A 17,928-nucleotide genomic window follows, 5' to 3' on the forward strand; every position below is an offset into this window, starting at 1 on the left:
GATACTGGTGCCATAATCTCCTTTATCCACCTTGTTTAAATATCATTTTAAGTAGAATACATAGCTTAGAAAAGTTTACTCAATCTAGAGGGTTAAACGAAATAAAATTTCAATAGACGTATCTATACTATTGTGCTCTTAACTCCCACAATCAGTAATTCAGGATTCAAAAAACAGATTTCCATAATGAAGTGAATTTTAAATAGAACAGAGTAAGTAAAATAAGTTATTTTAGATGTCCAATACGTTCTACAAAAAAATGAAGAATGTGAAATGGTCTGTTGTGTCAGAATAACTCACCTTGGTCATTTATGTTCAGTATTATGTTTAACAAGCCCTACTTTCAGTTAGAGCCATTTGTGTTATTCTGTAACCAGTAAGATCATATATGAAATTTGTCCTTGGTTATTTTTAGATACATATTTAAATAAAAGGAAATCAAGGCCTAAGATATACAAGTCTTGCTTCTTTCCGGATGCTCTACTTGTTCCCATTTGCACAATTCCAACCTAGGTGACGTTCATAATTTAACAGATGATCTCAAAGTGACAAAATAAAGATCACCACACCTGGTTTCTGAGCAGTACTGCAGACAAAATCTGCTTTTAGAGGCAAGCGGATTTCTGACAAAGTAATTGATCCTCTGGAAGGGACAAATTCACTTTGGGATATGGGACCAGCCTTATTCTTCCTCTGAGGCCCTTCATTCTTCAATTTATTCAACTCATCAATCAAAAGTGTTCTCTTCTCAGCTGTGTAGAAATATGCAAGTTAATATTTCAAATATTAAAACTGCAAATGTTTCTAAATGAAACCAGTGCAAGAAATGAAATGAAACCACATGCACTCATGTGGCAACTGTACACAACACCAAAGACATTGGTAAGAAATTACACAAGACCAAATCTGTAACTCTTCCTTCATATAAACAGGTGATAGGTAGTTAGGTAAGACCTTGATCACCCGTCTGTTCACAAAATGCTCAATACTCCAACTTTTGGTCAGTTTTCTTGTATGGTTAATTTCTCCATCCTAATGTGCCCTGTCATCCTTCATCATACATACACACACAACAAAATTCATATACTTGTTTTTAGCTACACATACAGACAGTGTGTGTATAAATATACTCATATATTCATTATCAGCACACTCTACATTTCTTCAGATGCACTCCAGATTCTTTCACCCTTTCATGTAAACTATGCCTTATTTTACATGCAAAGTTTTCACAAACCTCATTTAAAAAAAAAAATTAAAAACAGATCGGCTGAAACAGACTATCAAAAAAAGCCCTTTCTCTAGAATTAGAAATTTCTGACTATACTAGACAAAATGAGCTTTTCCTGGTGTGAAACTGTGTTGGAATTGTTTTGGGTGTATCACACATACTTGCTACTAGAAGAAGTCTTTCTGCCTCAGCTTCTTCCAGTGACCCTTTTCCATGTTCTTCATCAACACAACAGTTAAGAGCCTGGCTAGCCTGATAGATCACTGTCTGCTGCAAATTTATTTCATTATTGAGTTCCTAGTGAAACCAATGAGAGGAGAAAAAAAATTCACATTGAATCAGTATTTTTACTTTATTTAAGCTTTATTTATAATTTATCCAATTAGGTAATTTCTAAAATCTCCAGAGAGGAAAGTCAAAATGTTAGTTTCACTGTTTAAGTTTCTAGACTATGCACCAAAAACATTTAACATATCTTTTTTTATGGCTTATCATAGGATATTGATTATAGTTCCCTGTGCTACACAATATATCATATTGAATATAGTTCTCTATGCTATACTACTCAGGGCTTCCCAGGTGATGCCAGTGGTAAAGAACCAGCCTGCCAATGCAGGAGACATAAGAGATGCAGGTTCGATCCCTGGGTCAGGAAGTTCCCCTGGAGGAGGAAATGGCAACCCACTCCAGTATTCTTGCCTAGAGAATCCCAGGGACAGAGCAGTCTGGTGGACTGTGGTCCATGGGGGTCACAAAGAGTTGGACACAAATGATGCTCCTGAGCAAGCATGCATGCTATACAGTAGGACTTGGCTGTTTATCCCTTCTATCTGTAACAGTTTGCATCTGCTAATCAAATTCCCAATCCATTCCTCCCCCTCGGCCCTCCCCCTTGGCAACTACAAGTCTGTTCTTTACATCTTTGAGTCAGTTTCTTCCACAAAGACAGGTTCATTTGTGTATGACAAACATTCTTAAAAGTAAATATTTCAGTAATATCAAACAAGCTTCCAACTTTTCCAGTAAAGAGAACTTTTCTCAGACTGAATTCAGGACTGAGTTCCTGAGGCCCTGCAAGCCAGACACTATCCTAGTCCTGGATACAGAGATGAATAAGACAGGGTCCTTGTCCTCAAGAAGCTCACAGTCTCAAGGTGTTAACATTCCAAATCCCCTTTCCAGTGAAGCACATACCTGCATCTTCTGTTTGATGTTAACCTGACAAGGAAAACCATTCTTTTTCTCTTCCAATTTTGAAGTAACATCTTCCTTCCGAACAATCACTTGCTTTATCGAAGGACGGTCCGTTTCTTTGACTCTTTGGGATCTATATGCATCAATGCTTCAGGAAATAAGTTACACTCTATTAAAAATCCAGCAACACACTAAGCACTATGCTTTGTTGAACGTATCAGCAGAGTCTGATATTGCAAAGTATCAGCAGAACACTTCACTAGAATGGAAAATGCCACTGGGTGAAAGAAGGTGACCAAAGCTATTTCAAAGTTTTATGAAGATTAACATTAATAACATTATAATTATAAATAACAAAACTTCTTATTTTAACCTAAACCATGACGCTTAGTGACTGAATGTCTTCCAAGATATTCTCACCTATAAGGAAGATCATGATCTTCAGAACCAATGCTATCACCAGACTCAGCTCGAGGGACACGGGTTCTTTGGAATTTTCCTGGCTTTGGACTTTCATCACTGATGCTGGTGTCTTTCACTTCCCATCTAGGTGAAGAAACTAAATTCTGCAGGAAGGCACATCAGATATTAGATTTTATGGATGACATTGATTCTAAATGAGAAATCTGAGGAACTGAATGCCTTCTCTATTACTAGAAAATAAATATCCAAAAAGTCGACTGATTTATCATAAAAACAAGACAAACTACGTTCCTAAAAAGCATATGAATAAAAATTCAAAGACAGCTGAAGCCTACACTTGTAACTCTTTTAAAAAAAATATTTCTAATTGAATCAATTTCCCAAAAAGCTGCAGTTATTCAGTTCAGAGTGATAGCTAATAAATGTTAGTTATCTATCTTGTGCTAAATACTGATATTCTAATACAATTTAATATGCACTTCAACTCCATGATGGAGGTACTGTTTTTAACCTAATTTAACATTTAATTTGGTCACCTCATGCAAAGAGTTGACTCATTGGAAAAGGCTCTGATGCTGGGAGGGATTGGGGGCAGGAGGAGAAGGGGACGACAGAGGATGAGTTGGTTGGATGGCATCACTGACTCAATGGACGTGAGTCTGAGTGAACTCCGGGAGTTGGTGATGGACAGGGAGGCCTGGCGTGCTGCAATTCATGGGGTCGCAGAGAGTCGGACACGACTAAGCAACTGAACTGAACTGAACATTTAATTGCGACAAAAAGGTTAAAATAACCTGACCAGTAAACACCAGTACATGCCAGGATGTGAGCCCAGGTAGCTGGCTTTTTAAGCCATGTTACAGTGGATTTCATCTGATGCCAACAGGAAACCAATGAAGAGTTTTAAGATCTCTTCTAAAAGAATTAACATCAAGTTTGCAAAATATCCCTGGCTATAGCGTGCCAAATCCCCAGGTACCAACTAAAACAAAAACAGATCCTAACTCTAGTTAGTTTCTTTATGTCCTGGGCCTATTTACGTTTAGTCCTGTCTTACCTCTGGACTTACCACACCAACTGTCTGTGCTAATGGAGCAAGCAAAGACATCGAGGAAATATTCAGTGCATCTTCCTGTTCTTCGCTGCTTTCTGCACCTGCTTGATCCATCTCCTCTTGGATCTTTTCCACATCTAGTCCACCTTCCTCTAGGACATCACTGAAGATGTCATTAATTACTTTTGAACTATTGATATCATCATCATCATCCACGCTCATCTCAATTTCACGTACCACTTCTGAAAAATATTTCAATAGGTGAATACTGTGATTCAGACCTTTAAGACTTATAGAGATAACAGAGAAGACTTAATATTCATATGCTTACTCAATAAGTAGGGGGAAAAAAAGGCCCTAAGAAAATGTATCTCCTACACAAACAAAACAAAAAGAAACAGAATACTGCTATAATGTTCCAATAACATTTTCTAAGTAATGAAGGTAGGAACGATTAAAAGCTGATTCAGTGCCACAGGTTTGAGATAATTAAGGACTCAAACTGCAAGATAATAGCCAAAAGCTTCAGATTTACAAAATATACTCTTTCAAATAATTCTCTTTCTCTTGCTGAGAACTGTCTTTTCACACTGCAGTCAATAACAGGACAATAATAACATCACAAATAAGGGCAGGGTTCACAAATGAACTTCAAGGGCACTGATTTCTTCTAACTGCACATGCACAGTGTGGAAGGGTAGCACATTTTCTTTCCCTATGAAAGTAAGTGACAGCCTTAATCACATTTTCACAGGGCATGGGACCTAAAGATAACTGTTAACAGTACCATATTTTGCAAAAGCAAGAATATTTCCTATTTTTTTTAAAAAAGGGGTATTATAAAATCACAAGACATTTTGAAATATAGAATGCTACATATTTGAATATGAGAATACTAATTCTCCTAGCATATACAGAGTTAATAAGAAACAAAGAATGAAAACAATGAAAACCAACCAGTCTGCTGTTCAACCTTTGGTTCTGATGTCACTTTTAAGGATTTGTCCTCTTCTAAAAACAGTGTTATTTTCAAAGGGCTAGACTTCGTCATTTCACGTTCAGTAAAATCTAAAAAAATAGGAAAAACAATTTGAATATATATAAAAACTTAGAATTGTTCAGTAAAAGACTGTTAATGCAATTCCTATCAAACTCCCAACAGCGCTTTTTGGAGAAATAGAAAGTCTGTCCTAATTTTTGTATGGAACTTCAAGAACCTCTGAATATCTAAAATAATTTTGAAAGAGAACAAAGTTAAAAGACTGACATTTCCTCATTTCAAAATATATTATAAAGCTATAATAATCAATACAGTATGGTACCAACATAAAGATAGACATATAGACAAATGGAAAAGAATAGAGAGCCCAAAAAGAAAATTTCAAATATATGGTCAAAGCTGCCATGATAATTCAATGAAAAAGGACAAATGTTAGAAAAATTGGATAGCTACATGCAAGGAATTAAGTTAGACTTTTATCAGATGCCATACACAAAAGTCAACTCAAAACAGATTAAAGACCTAATAAGACTCAAAACTACAAAACTCCCAAAAGAAAACAGAGGGAAAGCTTTATGACACTGGATTTGGTGATTTCCTGTGTATAACACAAAAAGCACAGAAAACAGAAGCAAAAATAGATAAATGGGACTACACCAAACTGAAAAACTTTTGTGGCAAGCAGGGCACAGTAGGGGTAGGGATAAAGAGGTACAAACAACTATGTATAAAATAAATAAGTTACAAGGATATATTGCCCAACATATGGAACAATATTTTATAATAACTAAAATGGACTATAATCTATAAATACGTTTAATCATTGTACACCTGAAACTAAGATAATACTGTAAATCAGTTAGTTCAGTGCAGTTCAGTTGCTCAGTCGTGTCAGACTCTTTGCAACCCATGAATCGCAGCACACCAGGCCTCCCTGTCCCTCACCAACTCCCGGAGTTCACTCAAACTCATGTCCATCGAGTCGGTGATGCCATCCAGCCATCTCATCCTCTCTTGCCCCCTTCTCCTCCTGCCCCCAATCCCTCCCAGCATCAGAGTCTTTTCCAATGAGTCAACTCTTCGCATGAGGTGGCCAAAGTACTGGAGTTTCAGCTTCAGCATCAGTCCTTCCAACGAACACCCAGGACTGATCTCCTTTAGAATGGACTGGTTGGAACTCCGTGCAGTCCAAGGGACTCTCAAGAGTCTTCTCCAACACCACAGTTCAAAACCATCAATTCTTTGGTGCTCAGCTTTCTTCACAGTCCAACTCTCACATCCATACATGACCACAGGAAAAACCATAGCCTTTACTAGATGGACCTTTGTTGGCAAGGTAATGTCTCTGCTTTTGAATATGCTATCTAGCTTGGTCATAACTTTCCTTCCAAGGAGTAAGCGTCTTTTAATTTCATGGCTGCAGTCACCATCTGCAGTGATTTTGGAGCCCCCCAAAATAAACTCTGACACTGTTTCCACTGTTTTCTCATCTATATCCCATGAAGAGATGGAACCAGATGCCATGATCTTAGTTTTCTGAATGTTGAGTTTCAAGCCAACTTTTTCATTCTCTTTCACTTTCATCAAGAGGCTTTTTAGTTCCTCTTCACTTTCTGCCATAAGGGTGGTATCATCTGCATATCTGAGGTTATTGATATTTCTCCCAGCAATCTTGATTCCAGCTTGTGTTTCTTCCAGTCCAGCGTTTCTCATGATGTACTCTGCATAGAAGTTAAATAAGCAGGGTGACAATATACAGCCTTGATGGACTCCTTTTCCTATTTGGAACCAGTCTGTTGTTCCATGTCCAGTTCTAACTGTTGCTTCCTGACCTGCATATGTTTCTCAAGAGGCAGGTCAGGTGGTCTGGTATTCCCATCTCTTTCAGAATTTTCCACAGTTTATTGTGATCCACACAGTCAAAGGCTTTGGCATACTCAAGCAGAAATAGATGTTTTTCTGGAACTCTCTTGCTTTTTCGATGATCCAGCAGATGTTGGCAATTTGATCTCTGGTTCCTCTGCCTTTTCTAAAACCGGCTTGAACATCTGGAAGTTCACGGTTCATGTATTGCTAAAGCCTGGCTTGGAGAATTTTGAGTCTTACACTTTACTAGCGTGTGAGATGAGTGCAATTGTGCGGTAGTTTGAGTATTCTTCAGCATTGCCTTTCTTTGGGATTGGAATGAAAACTGACCTTTTCCAGTCCTGTGGCCACTGCTGAGTTTTCCAAACTTGCTGGCATATTGAGTTCAGCACTTTCACAACTATGCATCAATTAAAAAAATGTTTGTATATCAAAGAACACAGTCAACAGAGTGAAAAACCAACCTACTGGATTCAAGAAAATATCTTCAAATCATACATCTAAGAAGTTAGTATTAAGAATATAAAAAGGACTCCTACAACTCAATGACAAAAAAATCAACCTGATTAAAAAAATAGGCAAAGGATATGAACAGACATTTCTCCAAATATGATATATGAATGGGCAACAAGCATATGAAAAGATGCTAACATCACCAATCACAGGACAAAGGTAAATCAAAATCACAATGAGCTAACAACTCATACCTATTAGGATGGCTACTATCAAGAACACACAAAAAATATCAAGTGTTGACGAGAGTGAGGAGAAATTGGAACCATCATGCACTGTTGACAACACTGTGTGACCAGTATGTAATAATGTAAACAATATGGAAACCAGAATAATAGTTCCTCAAAAATATTAAAAATAGAACTACTATATGATCAAGCAATTCCACTCCTGGGTATATAGCCAAAAGAATTAAAAGCAGGGTCTCAAAAAGATATTTGCACACCCATGTTCATAACACCACTACCCACAATACCTAAGAAGTGGAAACAATCCACATGTCCATCAATGGATAATAGATAAACAAAATATGGTATATATACACAAGAAAATATTATTCAGCCTTAAAAAGGAAAGTAATCATGTCACACACTTGACATATGACATGTCAACATGGATGAACCCTGGGACATTATGTTAAATTAAATATGCCAGTCACAAAACTACAGATACCATATGACTGCACTTATATGAGCTATCTAAGGTAGTCAAGTTGACAGATACAGAAAGTAGAATGCTGGTGATCAAGGGCTGAAGCGGGGAAAGGAGAGTTGTTGTTTAACAGATAGAGTTTTAGTTTTGCCTGATGAAAGTTCCTCAACAATGTGAATATACTACTGAACTGCATACTTAAAAACTGTTAAGATGGTGAATTTTAGTAATATGTTTTTCACAATTTCAAAAAAATTAATTGTCTATGATATATTAAATGTCACTACATACAAAGCTACCTTATTTTCTTTAAACAGCTACATAATACTCAATTTCATGGATTTAGCACAATTTATTTACAGTCTTCTACTGATGGGCATTTAAGTTATTTAAATCTTACCACTATTACAAATGATGCAATGATTAATAAATTTGTACATACATCCATTGCACACTAGTTCTAGAATTCAACTTACAGAAACACTTGCGAAGAAGTTGAATTAAGGAGTACACACACTTTACAATTCAACAGATATTACTGAGTTTTTCTCCAAAAAATATTTATAGTAAATTTATACTCTCATTAAGAGTATGAGTTCTCACTCTGGAGAGAAAACTAAGGAAGAAGCATATAGCATGGCTAGAAACAAAAAAATTATTTGTCTTTTTACACTAGAACAGCATTTCTGCTGTTTCCAAAATTATGGTAGACTGAAATCGACATTTTAAGTGAAAAAGAAATAGAAAATGCTTACCTGAAGTTTCTCTACTAGAAGGGTTTGCTGGTGTCTGATTTTCTATCACCTTTTCTGTTACTGTAAGGGATGGGGTACTTGGATCAACTTGTTTTTTGAGGGGAGTGCTCTGACAGTGAATTTTCTGCAAAAAGCAAATGTTAAATTTTATTTCTCAAAACCATAAATCTTGTCTTTTTACATGTTATTAAATGAAACAAAGAAGAGTCATTGTTAGAAATAAACTTCCTCAGAACAAAACAGAAAATGAATGTTGAAAAGGTCCAGCCATGTTTAGAACACTAGTTCATATTCCTGATAATTCACAGTACATAAAATCTTTTTTAGAGACCACTAGGCAAGAGAGAATGAAAATTCACATCAGAGTTCAGCTTTAGATAAACCAATTCAAATAAGAGGAAATAAGGCAAATAAGAGGAAAAAATAATTAAGTCTCCTCAAGAAGAACAAAAATAATAAGCTAAAACTATACGCCACTTCCACATCCCTTTTCAGCCACCGTATCTTTGCTCCCTGCCCTTTAGAGCCAAACTTCTGGGACTGCCTACACTAATGGACTCTGCTCTTCACCCACTATCTGCCTCCTGCCCTCACCACTTCACCAAAAGGTTCTGCCAAGTCACAATAAGCTCCTTACTGTGATCTCGGTTCAGTCTCCACATTTACAACAAACACGTGACAATACTGACCACTCCTTCCTTCTGAAAGGCTCCTTCTTCCCTTGACTTTAGTTACATCACACTCAACTGCTTTCTCCTCCCATCACTTAGGCTGCTTTTTCTATGGGTACCACAGATGAATTCTGAAGCGGGAAGACCCTTGAACTCTCCCAATACTGTGTTCAGAATTTTCTTTACATGCATATGTACAACTCTCTAGGGAAGGATTCCACAGGTTTATCAGGAATCATTTAACACACCTAGAGAAAGAGAAGGAAAATCATGAGACTGTAACATACTGGCAACCAAGTGAAGAAGGTGCTTCAGACAAAAGGGAGTGATTCACAAAATCAACCGCTGCTAACAGGTCAAGTTAAACACTAGAAAAGTGATTCTGAAGATCACTGGTGAATCTGCTAAAGGTAGTGGCGAGAGTATAAGCGGAGAAATCAAGAGAGAAGGAAGAGAAAAGCTGCAAGAAACAAGTAGAGACACTCCTTTGGAAGAGTCTGGATGAAAAGGAGGCAAAGAAAGGGAGGGGAATAGGAGATTAAACGAGTTGCTTTTGTTATGATCATGGCATCTGGCCCCACCACTTCATGGGAAATTTAAATGCAGAAGAAAGGGAAATAGTGGCAGATTTTATTTCCGTGGGCTCTAAAATCACTGTGGATGGTGACTGCAGCGATGAAATTAAAAGACGTTTGCTCCTTGGAAGAAAAACTATGACAAACCTAGACAGCATATTAAAAAGCAGAGACATTACCTTGCCAACAAAGGTCCGTCTAGTCAAAGCAATGGTTTTTCCAGCTTACTCCTTGAAGAAAAACTATGACAAACCTAGACAGCATATTAAAAAGCAGAGACATATCTTTGCCAACAAAGGTCCATATAGTCAAAGCTATGGTTTTTCCAGTAGCCATGTACAGATGTGAGAGCTGGACGATAAAGAAGGCTGAGTGCCAAAGAACCGATGCTTTCGAACTATGGTGCTGTAATAAGACTCTCGAGAGTCCCTTGGATAGCAAGGAGATTAAACCAGTCAATCCTAAGGAAATCAACTCTGAATATCCTTTAGGACTGATGCTGAAGCTCCAATACTATGGCCACCTGATGCAAAGAGCCGATTCATTGGAAAAGACCCTGATGCTGGGAAAGACTGAGTACAGGAGAAGGGGACAACAGAGGATGAGATGATTGGATCACATCACCGACTCAATGGACGACCAAACAACAAATGCTAGTGGGAAGGATTAGCCCATTCATTTCTTCCTCCTAAAGGAAATCAGTCCTGAATATTCATTGGAAGGACTGATGCTGAAGCTGAAACTTTGGCCACCTGATGTGAAGAACTGACTCATTTGAAAAGACCCTGATGCTGGGAAAGATTGAAGGCAGGAGGAGAAGGGGACAACAGAGCATGAGATGGTTGGATGGCATCACCGACTCAATGGACATGAGTTTGAGTAAGCTCCAGGAGTTGCTGATGGACAGGGAAGCCTTGTGTACTGCAATCCATGGGGTCGCAGAGTCGGGCATGACTGAGTGACTCCACTGAACTGAACTTCTTCCAAAGACAAATTTACTGAGTTCCTACTATGAGCCAAGCCCTGAGAACATAGATAGAAAAGAATGAGGCTCTCATACAGTGCTGGAAAGCAAAGTTAAAACACTTATAGGAACATAAATATTCTGGTGAGGTAAAAACAGGATGACATGGACCCAAACAAGGAGGGAAGGGAACTGGGAAAAGGACCAAGTAAAAATTTCCAAAGGTTTGACCTATTCTTAATGAGGCAGCTCATCACAGAGATACTTCACCCAGAGAGACTAGCAAAGCAAAGACAAACAGATCTGAAAACATGGGTACATTCAAGAAACTGCAAATAGCCTGCATGACAGGACTGAAGCACACGTGCAGAGGAGCAGTGAAGAGAGGCCAGATTTCTGAATGATTCTAGATATCTAATCAAGCACTTTAGACATTTTTCTGGTGATGGCTATGGGAAGCTCTCCAGGATTTTAAGCACAGGAATACATGCTTATCTGCCTCTTGGAAATATTTTTCTGGCAGCAGTGGGTTAGCAGTGGACTGGCGAGTAGCCAGACTAAAAGCAAGGTGCTCATGCAAGGGTATAGTAATGAGTAAGGCAATGGCAGGGGAAAATACAGAGGACAAGACAGCTTGGCAACATATTTAGAAAACATATCACTGGATGTGCGTGTATTTATGCATAATATGTGCTTGAGGCCAGTGGGAAGAAAGACACTAACAAAAGGAAGGAGCCAAAGAAGAACTACCAGATTGTTTTAGATGAGGAAGTATACAGTAAAGCCCTAAGTGAAGACAGAGACTACCTGGGGAAGAAACTCCAGCAAAGAAAGCTCCTCCAGTCAACCAAAGTTCGACTAGAGTTCAGGAGAGAGGTGAGGGCTGCACAGCCAAGCATTATCAGCATTTCTGTGATTGGCTGAAGCTAGATATGAGGATGGGAAAGAGATGTTCCAGGAGAAGCAAGACAAAAAAAAAGAGAGAGATCAGAACCTTGGGAAGTATGATTTGTTAAGCAAGGGAACTGGTAAAAAATAAAATCAAATAGATCCTTCTCAAAGAATATGGTAAAATGTATTATTCTATTTCTACTGGTACCCATGTTAAATGTAATTCTATTATTTTTAGCTTAAAAATGTAACCTAACACAGGGAAATTAAGATGTACAACTTCCAGTTACAAAATAAATGGGTCACAGGGATGAAATGTACAGCACGGGGAATACAATCAATAATAAAGTAGTAACTTTGTATGGTGACAAAGATTAACTACACTTATCATAATGACCATTCTGTAATCTATAAAAATAACAAATCACTATATTGTGTGGGAACTAGCATAGTACTGTAGGTCAATTATACTTCAAAAACCAAATTCATAGGAAAAAAGATCAGCTTTGTGGTTACCAGAGAAGGTGGGAGGGAAATGTGGAATTAGATGAAGGTAGTCAAAAGGTACAAACTTCCAGTTATAAGACAAATGAGTACTAGAGATATAATGTACAACATGATTAACATAATTAACACTGCTGTTAAATTAAATATGAAAGAGTAAATCCTAAGAGTTCATATCACAAGGAAAATATGTTTTATTCTCCTTTAATTTTCTGTCTATGAGATGACGGAGATTCACTAAATTTATTGGGGTCATCAGTTCATAATGTAAGTCATTATGCTATATATCTTAAACTTATACAGTGCTGTATGTCAACCATATTTATTGTAACTAATATATATGCATATTTATCTCCTAACATAGTATTTTTGTACACAATAGGCATCTAGATGAAATAGAAGAGAGTTTAACACAGTAGGAATTTTGTTGAAGGCTTATCCATGAAATTATACTGTGATAAGTAGTATGGGTAAGAGGCTTCCCAGGTGGCACTGATGGTAAAGAACCTGCCTGCCAATGCAGGAGACATAAGAGACGTGGGTTCAATCCCTGGGTCAGGAAAATCCCCTGGAGGAGGGCATGGCAACCCACTCCAATATTCTTGCCTGGAGAATTCCATGGACAGAGGAGCCTGGTGGGCTACGGTCCACAGGGTCACAAACAGCTGGATACAACTGAAGCAACTTAGCATGTAGAACAACATGAGTAAAAAGAAATCTGGGAGGCATTTGGTGACTAAAAGGATTACGGATAGTATAAATGTATGATATTTGAGGAGAGATATATAATCACTATTGATAAAAGTAGATTCCAAGAAACATTTGAAAATCAACATCTAAATAGAAGGTCAAAAGGAATCTGAAATCAGTTGCAGATGAGAATACTTTTTAAATTTGATTTTAAGTAGGTCATCATAAACACGGTTAGAAGTTCCATTAAATGGCAAAATATCACAAGAGAAAAGCCGAGTTGGTATGAACATTTAAAGAGTTTATGAATGGAAAATGGCATAGTTAATCAGAACAAGAAAGTGTATAGAGAACTGTTTTGCAATACAGAACTACAAGTTAAATCCCAGTTCTTGTTTATGTTACCTGTTTGGTTTCTAGTTGTTTGCTTTTTGAGTTTTCGCCTTTTTCTCCACTCCATAAATTGCCCTTGTCAAATCGGCTACGAAGACATGCTAGTTCTTTCTGACGTTCCTAAAACCATCAAAATCTCTATTTTACACAAGAGTCAAAAGTATGTTTAACAATATCCAAATACTACTAACTTTGCTTCTTTTCATTTTTAAGATTAAAAAATTCATAATATACATGGAATATAAGACAACAACACTCCTAATTTGAAATAAGTGATACAGAGAATCAAGATGCTATTCATCTCAGTCAAAAAGACTGGCGTCAGAATTTGATATCTAGGTCCTATGCTGAGGCTATGTAATGAATAATGTTAAACACAGTAAGATATACCTGCTTGAGTTGCTGTGCTAGGTGAGTAGTAGATGAAGACGCGTTTTGCCTGAATAATCTTTCTTGTATGGCCTTTGTATTTGGAGTGATAATGGGAGTCCTATGGGGTGTACTACGAGCTGGACTTTCTTTGCTATGTTCTTGACAACGCTCTCCAAAACGTTCCAGAAAAGGCTTAATTCCTGATCCTCCTAAAGAAAATACACAGATTTTAGAGGCTATTTAGAACAAATAACAATTATGATTTCTACGGGAAATGTTCTAAATCCAGTTCAGCTCCAAAATGCTTTTATTCCACTAGGAATATTCATTCAGAAAGAAAACAGTAGGAAAATAGTTCAAAAAACTTAAAAATACTTTTTTAAACCATATTATTTAGTTCTATATCCTAAAATTTGCTTTATAGGATTTAATACTTTAAAAAACACAAAGAATTTTTAAAAGTTAGTGAGAGGACAGAGGGGATTAGAAAACCCTTAAACTACTTAATCAGAACCTAAATAATTGGAAATTGACTCTGTGTGCATTAATGATATGCCCTAAACACCAAGTATCCTGGCCATGATAACTAAATTTCTAATATCTCTACAGTCCAATTTATTTTATTTTTTAAAGGAAGTATAACATGAAAATCCAGTGATTAAATCCTTTTTCTTTTTAAAAAATGATAATTAAGGATAGTTTAGTTTATCAAAGTATGTCTTGATTTCACCAAGTCTTAGTACTTATTTTAAATAGTATGAAATACATTTAAAATACAAGTAGACTATATATCACTTCCACTATAACAATACTAGGGTTGTACTACATAAAAGGAGGTGGTAAACATTTTCCCATAAGCAGCCAGAGAGTAAATATTTTGGGCTCTGCAGGCCATATGGCCATTGCACATTCCACAACTACTCAGTCCTGCACTGAAGCATGAAAGCAGCCATAGATAGTAAATGGGTGTGGCTATGTTCCAATAAAACTTTATTTGCAAAAACAAGTAAAGGGCAGAATTTGACCCATGATAGCAGTGAAAGCAACAAGTCCTAACCAATGAATGCATCACCAGAGACTTCCCAAGAATACTTATTTATGTCATTCTTATCTATGCCTTAAGTCTTTAGAATACTGGGAGTCATAGTCCAATTTCACATGGGGATTTTGCTATTGTTTCTCATTTCGGCTCATCTGGAAACTGACTGCTGGGTTCTACTTATCCTGTAACTAATGGATTCCCCACTCTCATCTCTGTATACTTCTCTTTTGTGATGAACTATTGTTTCTGGAGATACTGTATTTTTTTAGAAGTTAAAATGGAGAATTAATACAAAGAGCAGTTCTAATGAAAAAGAATATAGCTCAAAGTAAACTGTATTACCATATATTTGAGAGATAATTTTTACTACTGTGTTTCTCAATCAGGTGGGGGTATACCGGAAGTATACACAAGATAAATATGAACTTCCTGGAGCATCAATTTACTATAGGAAAACTGAATTTTCCTATGTACATATTCACGTACAGTATACACACATATAAATTTAATGAGAGTGGAGTCATCTGTATACATATTCTCTTCCCTTTGCTACTAGGGATGTGTCATAGTGCAGTTTGAGACACTGCTCTGCACACTTGGTTATAAGAATGTTTCTGCATTATATCCTTAAAATGTGATTTTCAGGTATAGAAGAAAGTATCTAGCATGGTCATTCTAGGAAAAAAAAAAATGCTTAAACAAAGTTAAACTCTTTGACCAGTAACTGGGCTAATCTACAATAATGAATATTCATTCACTCAATTAAAGTTGACTTTGAAGAAATCTCACTTGATGCATTCAGGCAATTGCCCTGGCAAGCCAACACTATAACATTCACAACTGGATGTTTAAAATGCTAAGAACAGACACCCTGAAAATAGTCAGCAGTACTTTAGATTTTTTCAAAATATGTAACCTGGTGTCGCAGATTTGTCCTTAGATTGAGACTGCAGACAAATTTCTCTGTTTAATTCTTCCTTGGGCTGAACTGTACGGGATACAGCTGACTTCTCAACTGGTTTTGATACTTCTGTTTTCAGAGGACTAACAGAGGGTTTTTGAAGTAGTTCAGGATTTTGGACCTTACAATTTTTAGCACTGGTGATGGATGTTGTAGAAGATTTCACTGGAGAAGAAGTAGCTTTCTGAAACATGATAACACTTTGGGTAAATAACAATACTTACAATAGTTAAAGATATTTCTACAACAAAACAATTCAAATCCTATATGCTTGATAGCCTTTTTGTACACTCATGTAAAACAATTTCTTCCTCTCTAATAGATCAAATTAATTTGAAAGGTTTGAAAAAAATTAACTTAGAAAATGTGATTATTCAAATTATGTAGTTTAGTCTACATAATATTCTGATGGGTAATTTAGTACAAGGGAGAGGGTTACTCACTATTTTAAAAAACAATTTCTTTTATATCATCATACTAGTACCCTTATGAATATTAACTGTATTAGGCCAAATACATATATATTTGTATTTTAATTAAGTCATGTATCATGTACTTAAAGGTGAATTATAAGTACTACTTACTATGTGCGAAGTACCATACTAAGTGCTTTACGAACATTATCTCATTTAATCCTCCCATAACCTTTTCTTTCCCATTTTACAAATGGAAAAATAGTTTTGCAAGATTAAGTAACTTCTCCAAAGCCACACTTCTAATTACATGGTAGGGCTGGGATTGAATGCGGGTGTCATTCCCAAACTGAGCTGTACACCTAAAGATAATGCTCAGAAACACAATATTTTTTTTTCATTTTTGTTTTTTTCATATTATTTTTAAAAAACCATTGAGATAACGCATGGGCAGGGTAATCTTTCAAATACTTCAAAAGGATATCAATGAAAGGATCATACCTACCCTTGACAACTGCCTTCTGGAAGTAACTACAGCTATTAGCTTTCAGAGATATTTGATGTCTTTCTTGCATTTATATACATACATACAGCATTTTAATAGAGAAGGTAATTTTCAGGCTCTCATGATGAGTAAGAAGAGGCTCCATCATTCAAAAGCACATATTTTGGAAACAAGTAAATTTGTATAATTTACTTGCTAATTGATAACTTAATGGGTCCAAATATCAAATTTATGATTTTTACTTTCTATGAAATACTCTAAAAATACATAAACATCCTATATATATGATATAATATACATACCTACAGAAATATATATATAATATAAATTATTACTCATAACAAAAAGGTTTCCAAATACCAACATTATATTTACTTACCCCAGGGCTAGAAATCGCAACGTTAATCAAAGGTGTACCCACAGCACTCGAAGATGAGGCTTTATTCAAAGAGGCATCGCCATCCCTTTGGGAACAGCATGTAGCTTCCTGCTTAACACTGCTGCTATTGATCCTAGCAGATGCTCCACTTGCAGAGGAAAATTTGGATAAACAAGTGGTACCAGGCTGTTCTTGCACACTGTTTTGCTTTGCAGATGAGGTTTTTACATCATCTTCCCAGGAGCAAATAGTTGCAGCAAGGTTGGCCAGTTGGCCCCTTCTCCCAACTGGAGTTGCTGAGGCATCTGAAAGGGATGGTTTGGGAGGGGAGGCAGCCTTTTCCTCTGACGGCATTGCTGAGATGGGTGAGCTTTCAGGTATATCATCTGAAAATGTTTTGAAAGTTAAAGTCCATGAGCTATATGTGTATGTAATAAAGGGATCACTCCAAAAAAAAAAAAAGCTTTTCTAATACACATGAAACTACCAAACTGCTTAAATTTGACAATATATTTTCAAATCAGATGCTTAACCCAAATTAAAAAAGAAATACTTTGTTACTTAGTTTTTCAATTATTTGATAGATTATGAAATCTATAAAACACCATACATTTAGGTTATATTTTTAGGATAAATTAATGATGTTATAACACTGCACAAATTAAGATTACATATTCAACATACTTGTTTTTAGAATGTACTGCTGCTGCTGCTGCTGCTGCTGCTGCTAAGTCACTTCAGTCGTGTCCGACTCTGTGAGACCCCATAGACGGAAGCCCACCAGGCTCCCCCGTCCCTGGGATTCTCCAGGCAAGTATACTAGGCTAGTGCTACACAATAGAACTTTCTTCATTGATGGAGATGTTCTATATTCATGCCAT

General features: G+C 36.6%; 1 protein-coding gene across 3 annotated transcripts in view; it reads right to left on the reverse strand.

Annotated features, from left to right (window-relative positions):
• The window catches only part of ANLN (anillin, actin binding protein), a 53,291-nt gene that overhangs the window by 23,430 nt on the left and 11,933 nt on the right, over positions 1–17,928 (reverse strand). Inside the window, exons 4-14 of one of the 3 annotated variants that reach the window (XM_068972698.1) lie at positions 17,048–17,433; positions 15,706–15,934; positions 13,766–13,956; positions 13,388–13,495; positions 8,688–8,811; positions 4,860–4,970; positions 3,906–4,144; positions 2,846–2,991; positions 2,426–2,573; positions 1,393–1,528; positions 570–752 (exon numbers count right to left, since the gene is read on the reverse strand). In XM_068972698.1, coding sequence (XP_068828799.1) covers positions 570–752; positions 1,393–1,528; positions 2,426–2,573; positions 2,846–2,991; positions 3,906–4,144; positions 4,860–4,970; positions 8,688–8,811; positions 13,388–13,495; positions 13,766–13,956; positions 15,706–15,934; positions 17,048–17,433 — 2,001 coding nt within the window. The remainder of the gene's footprint in view (positions 1–569; positions 753–1,392; positions 1,529–2,425; positions 2,574–2,845; positions 2,992–3,905; positions 4,145–4,859; positions 4,971–8,687; positions 8,812–13,387; positions 13,496–13,765; positions 13,957–15,705; positions 15,935–17,047; positions 17,434–17,928) is intronic. The other 2 variants (XM_068972700.1, XM_068972699.1) reach the window with 2 other exon arrangements.

Source organism: Capricornis sumatraensis, chromosome 5 (assembly GCF_032405125.1).
Source record: "Capricornis sumatraensis isolate serow.1 chromosome 5, serow.2, whole genome shotgun sequence".
Taxonomy (NCBI): Eukaryota; Metazoa; Chordata; class Mammalia; order Artiodactyla; family Bovidae; genus Capricornis; species Capricornis sumatraensis.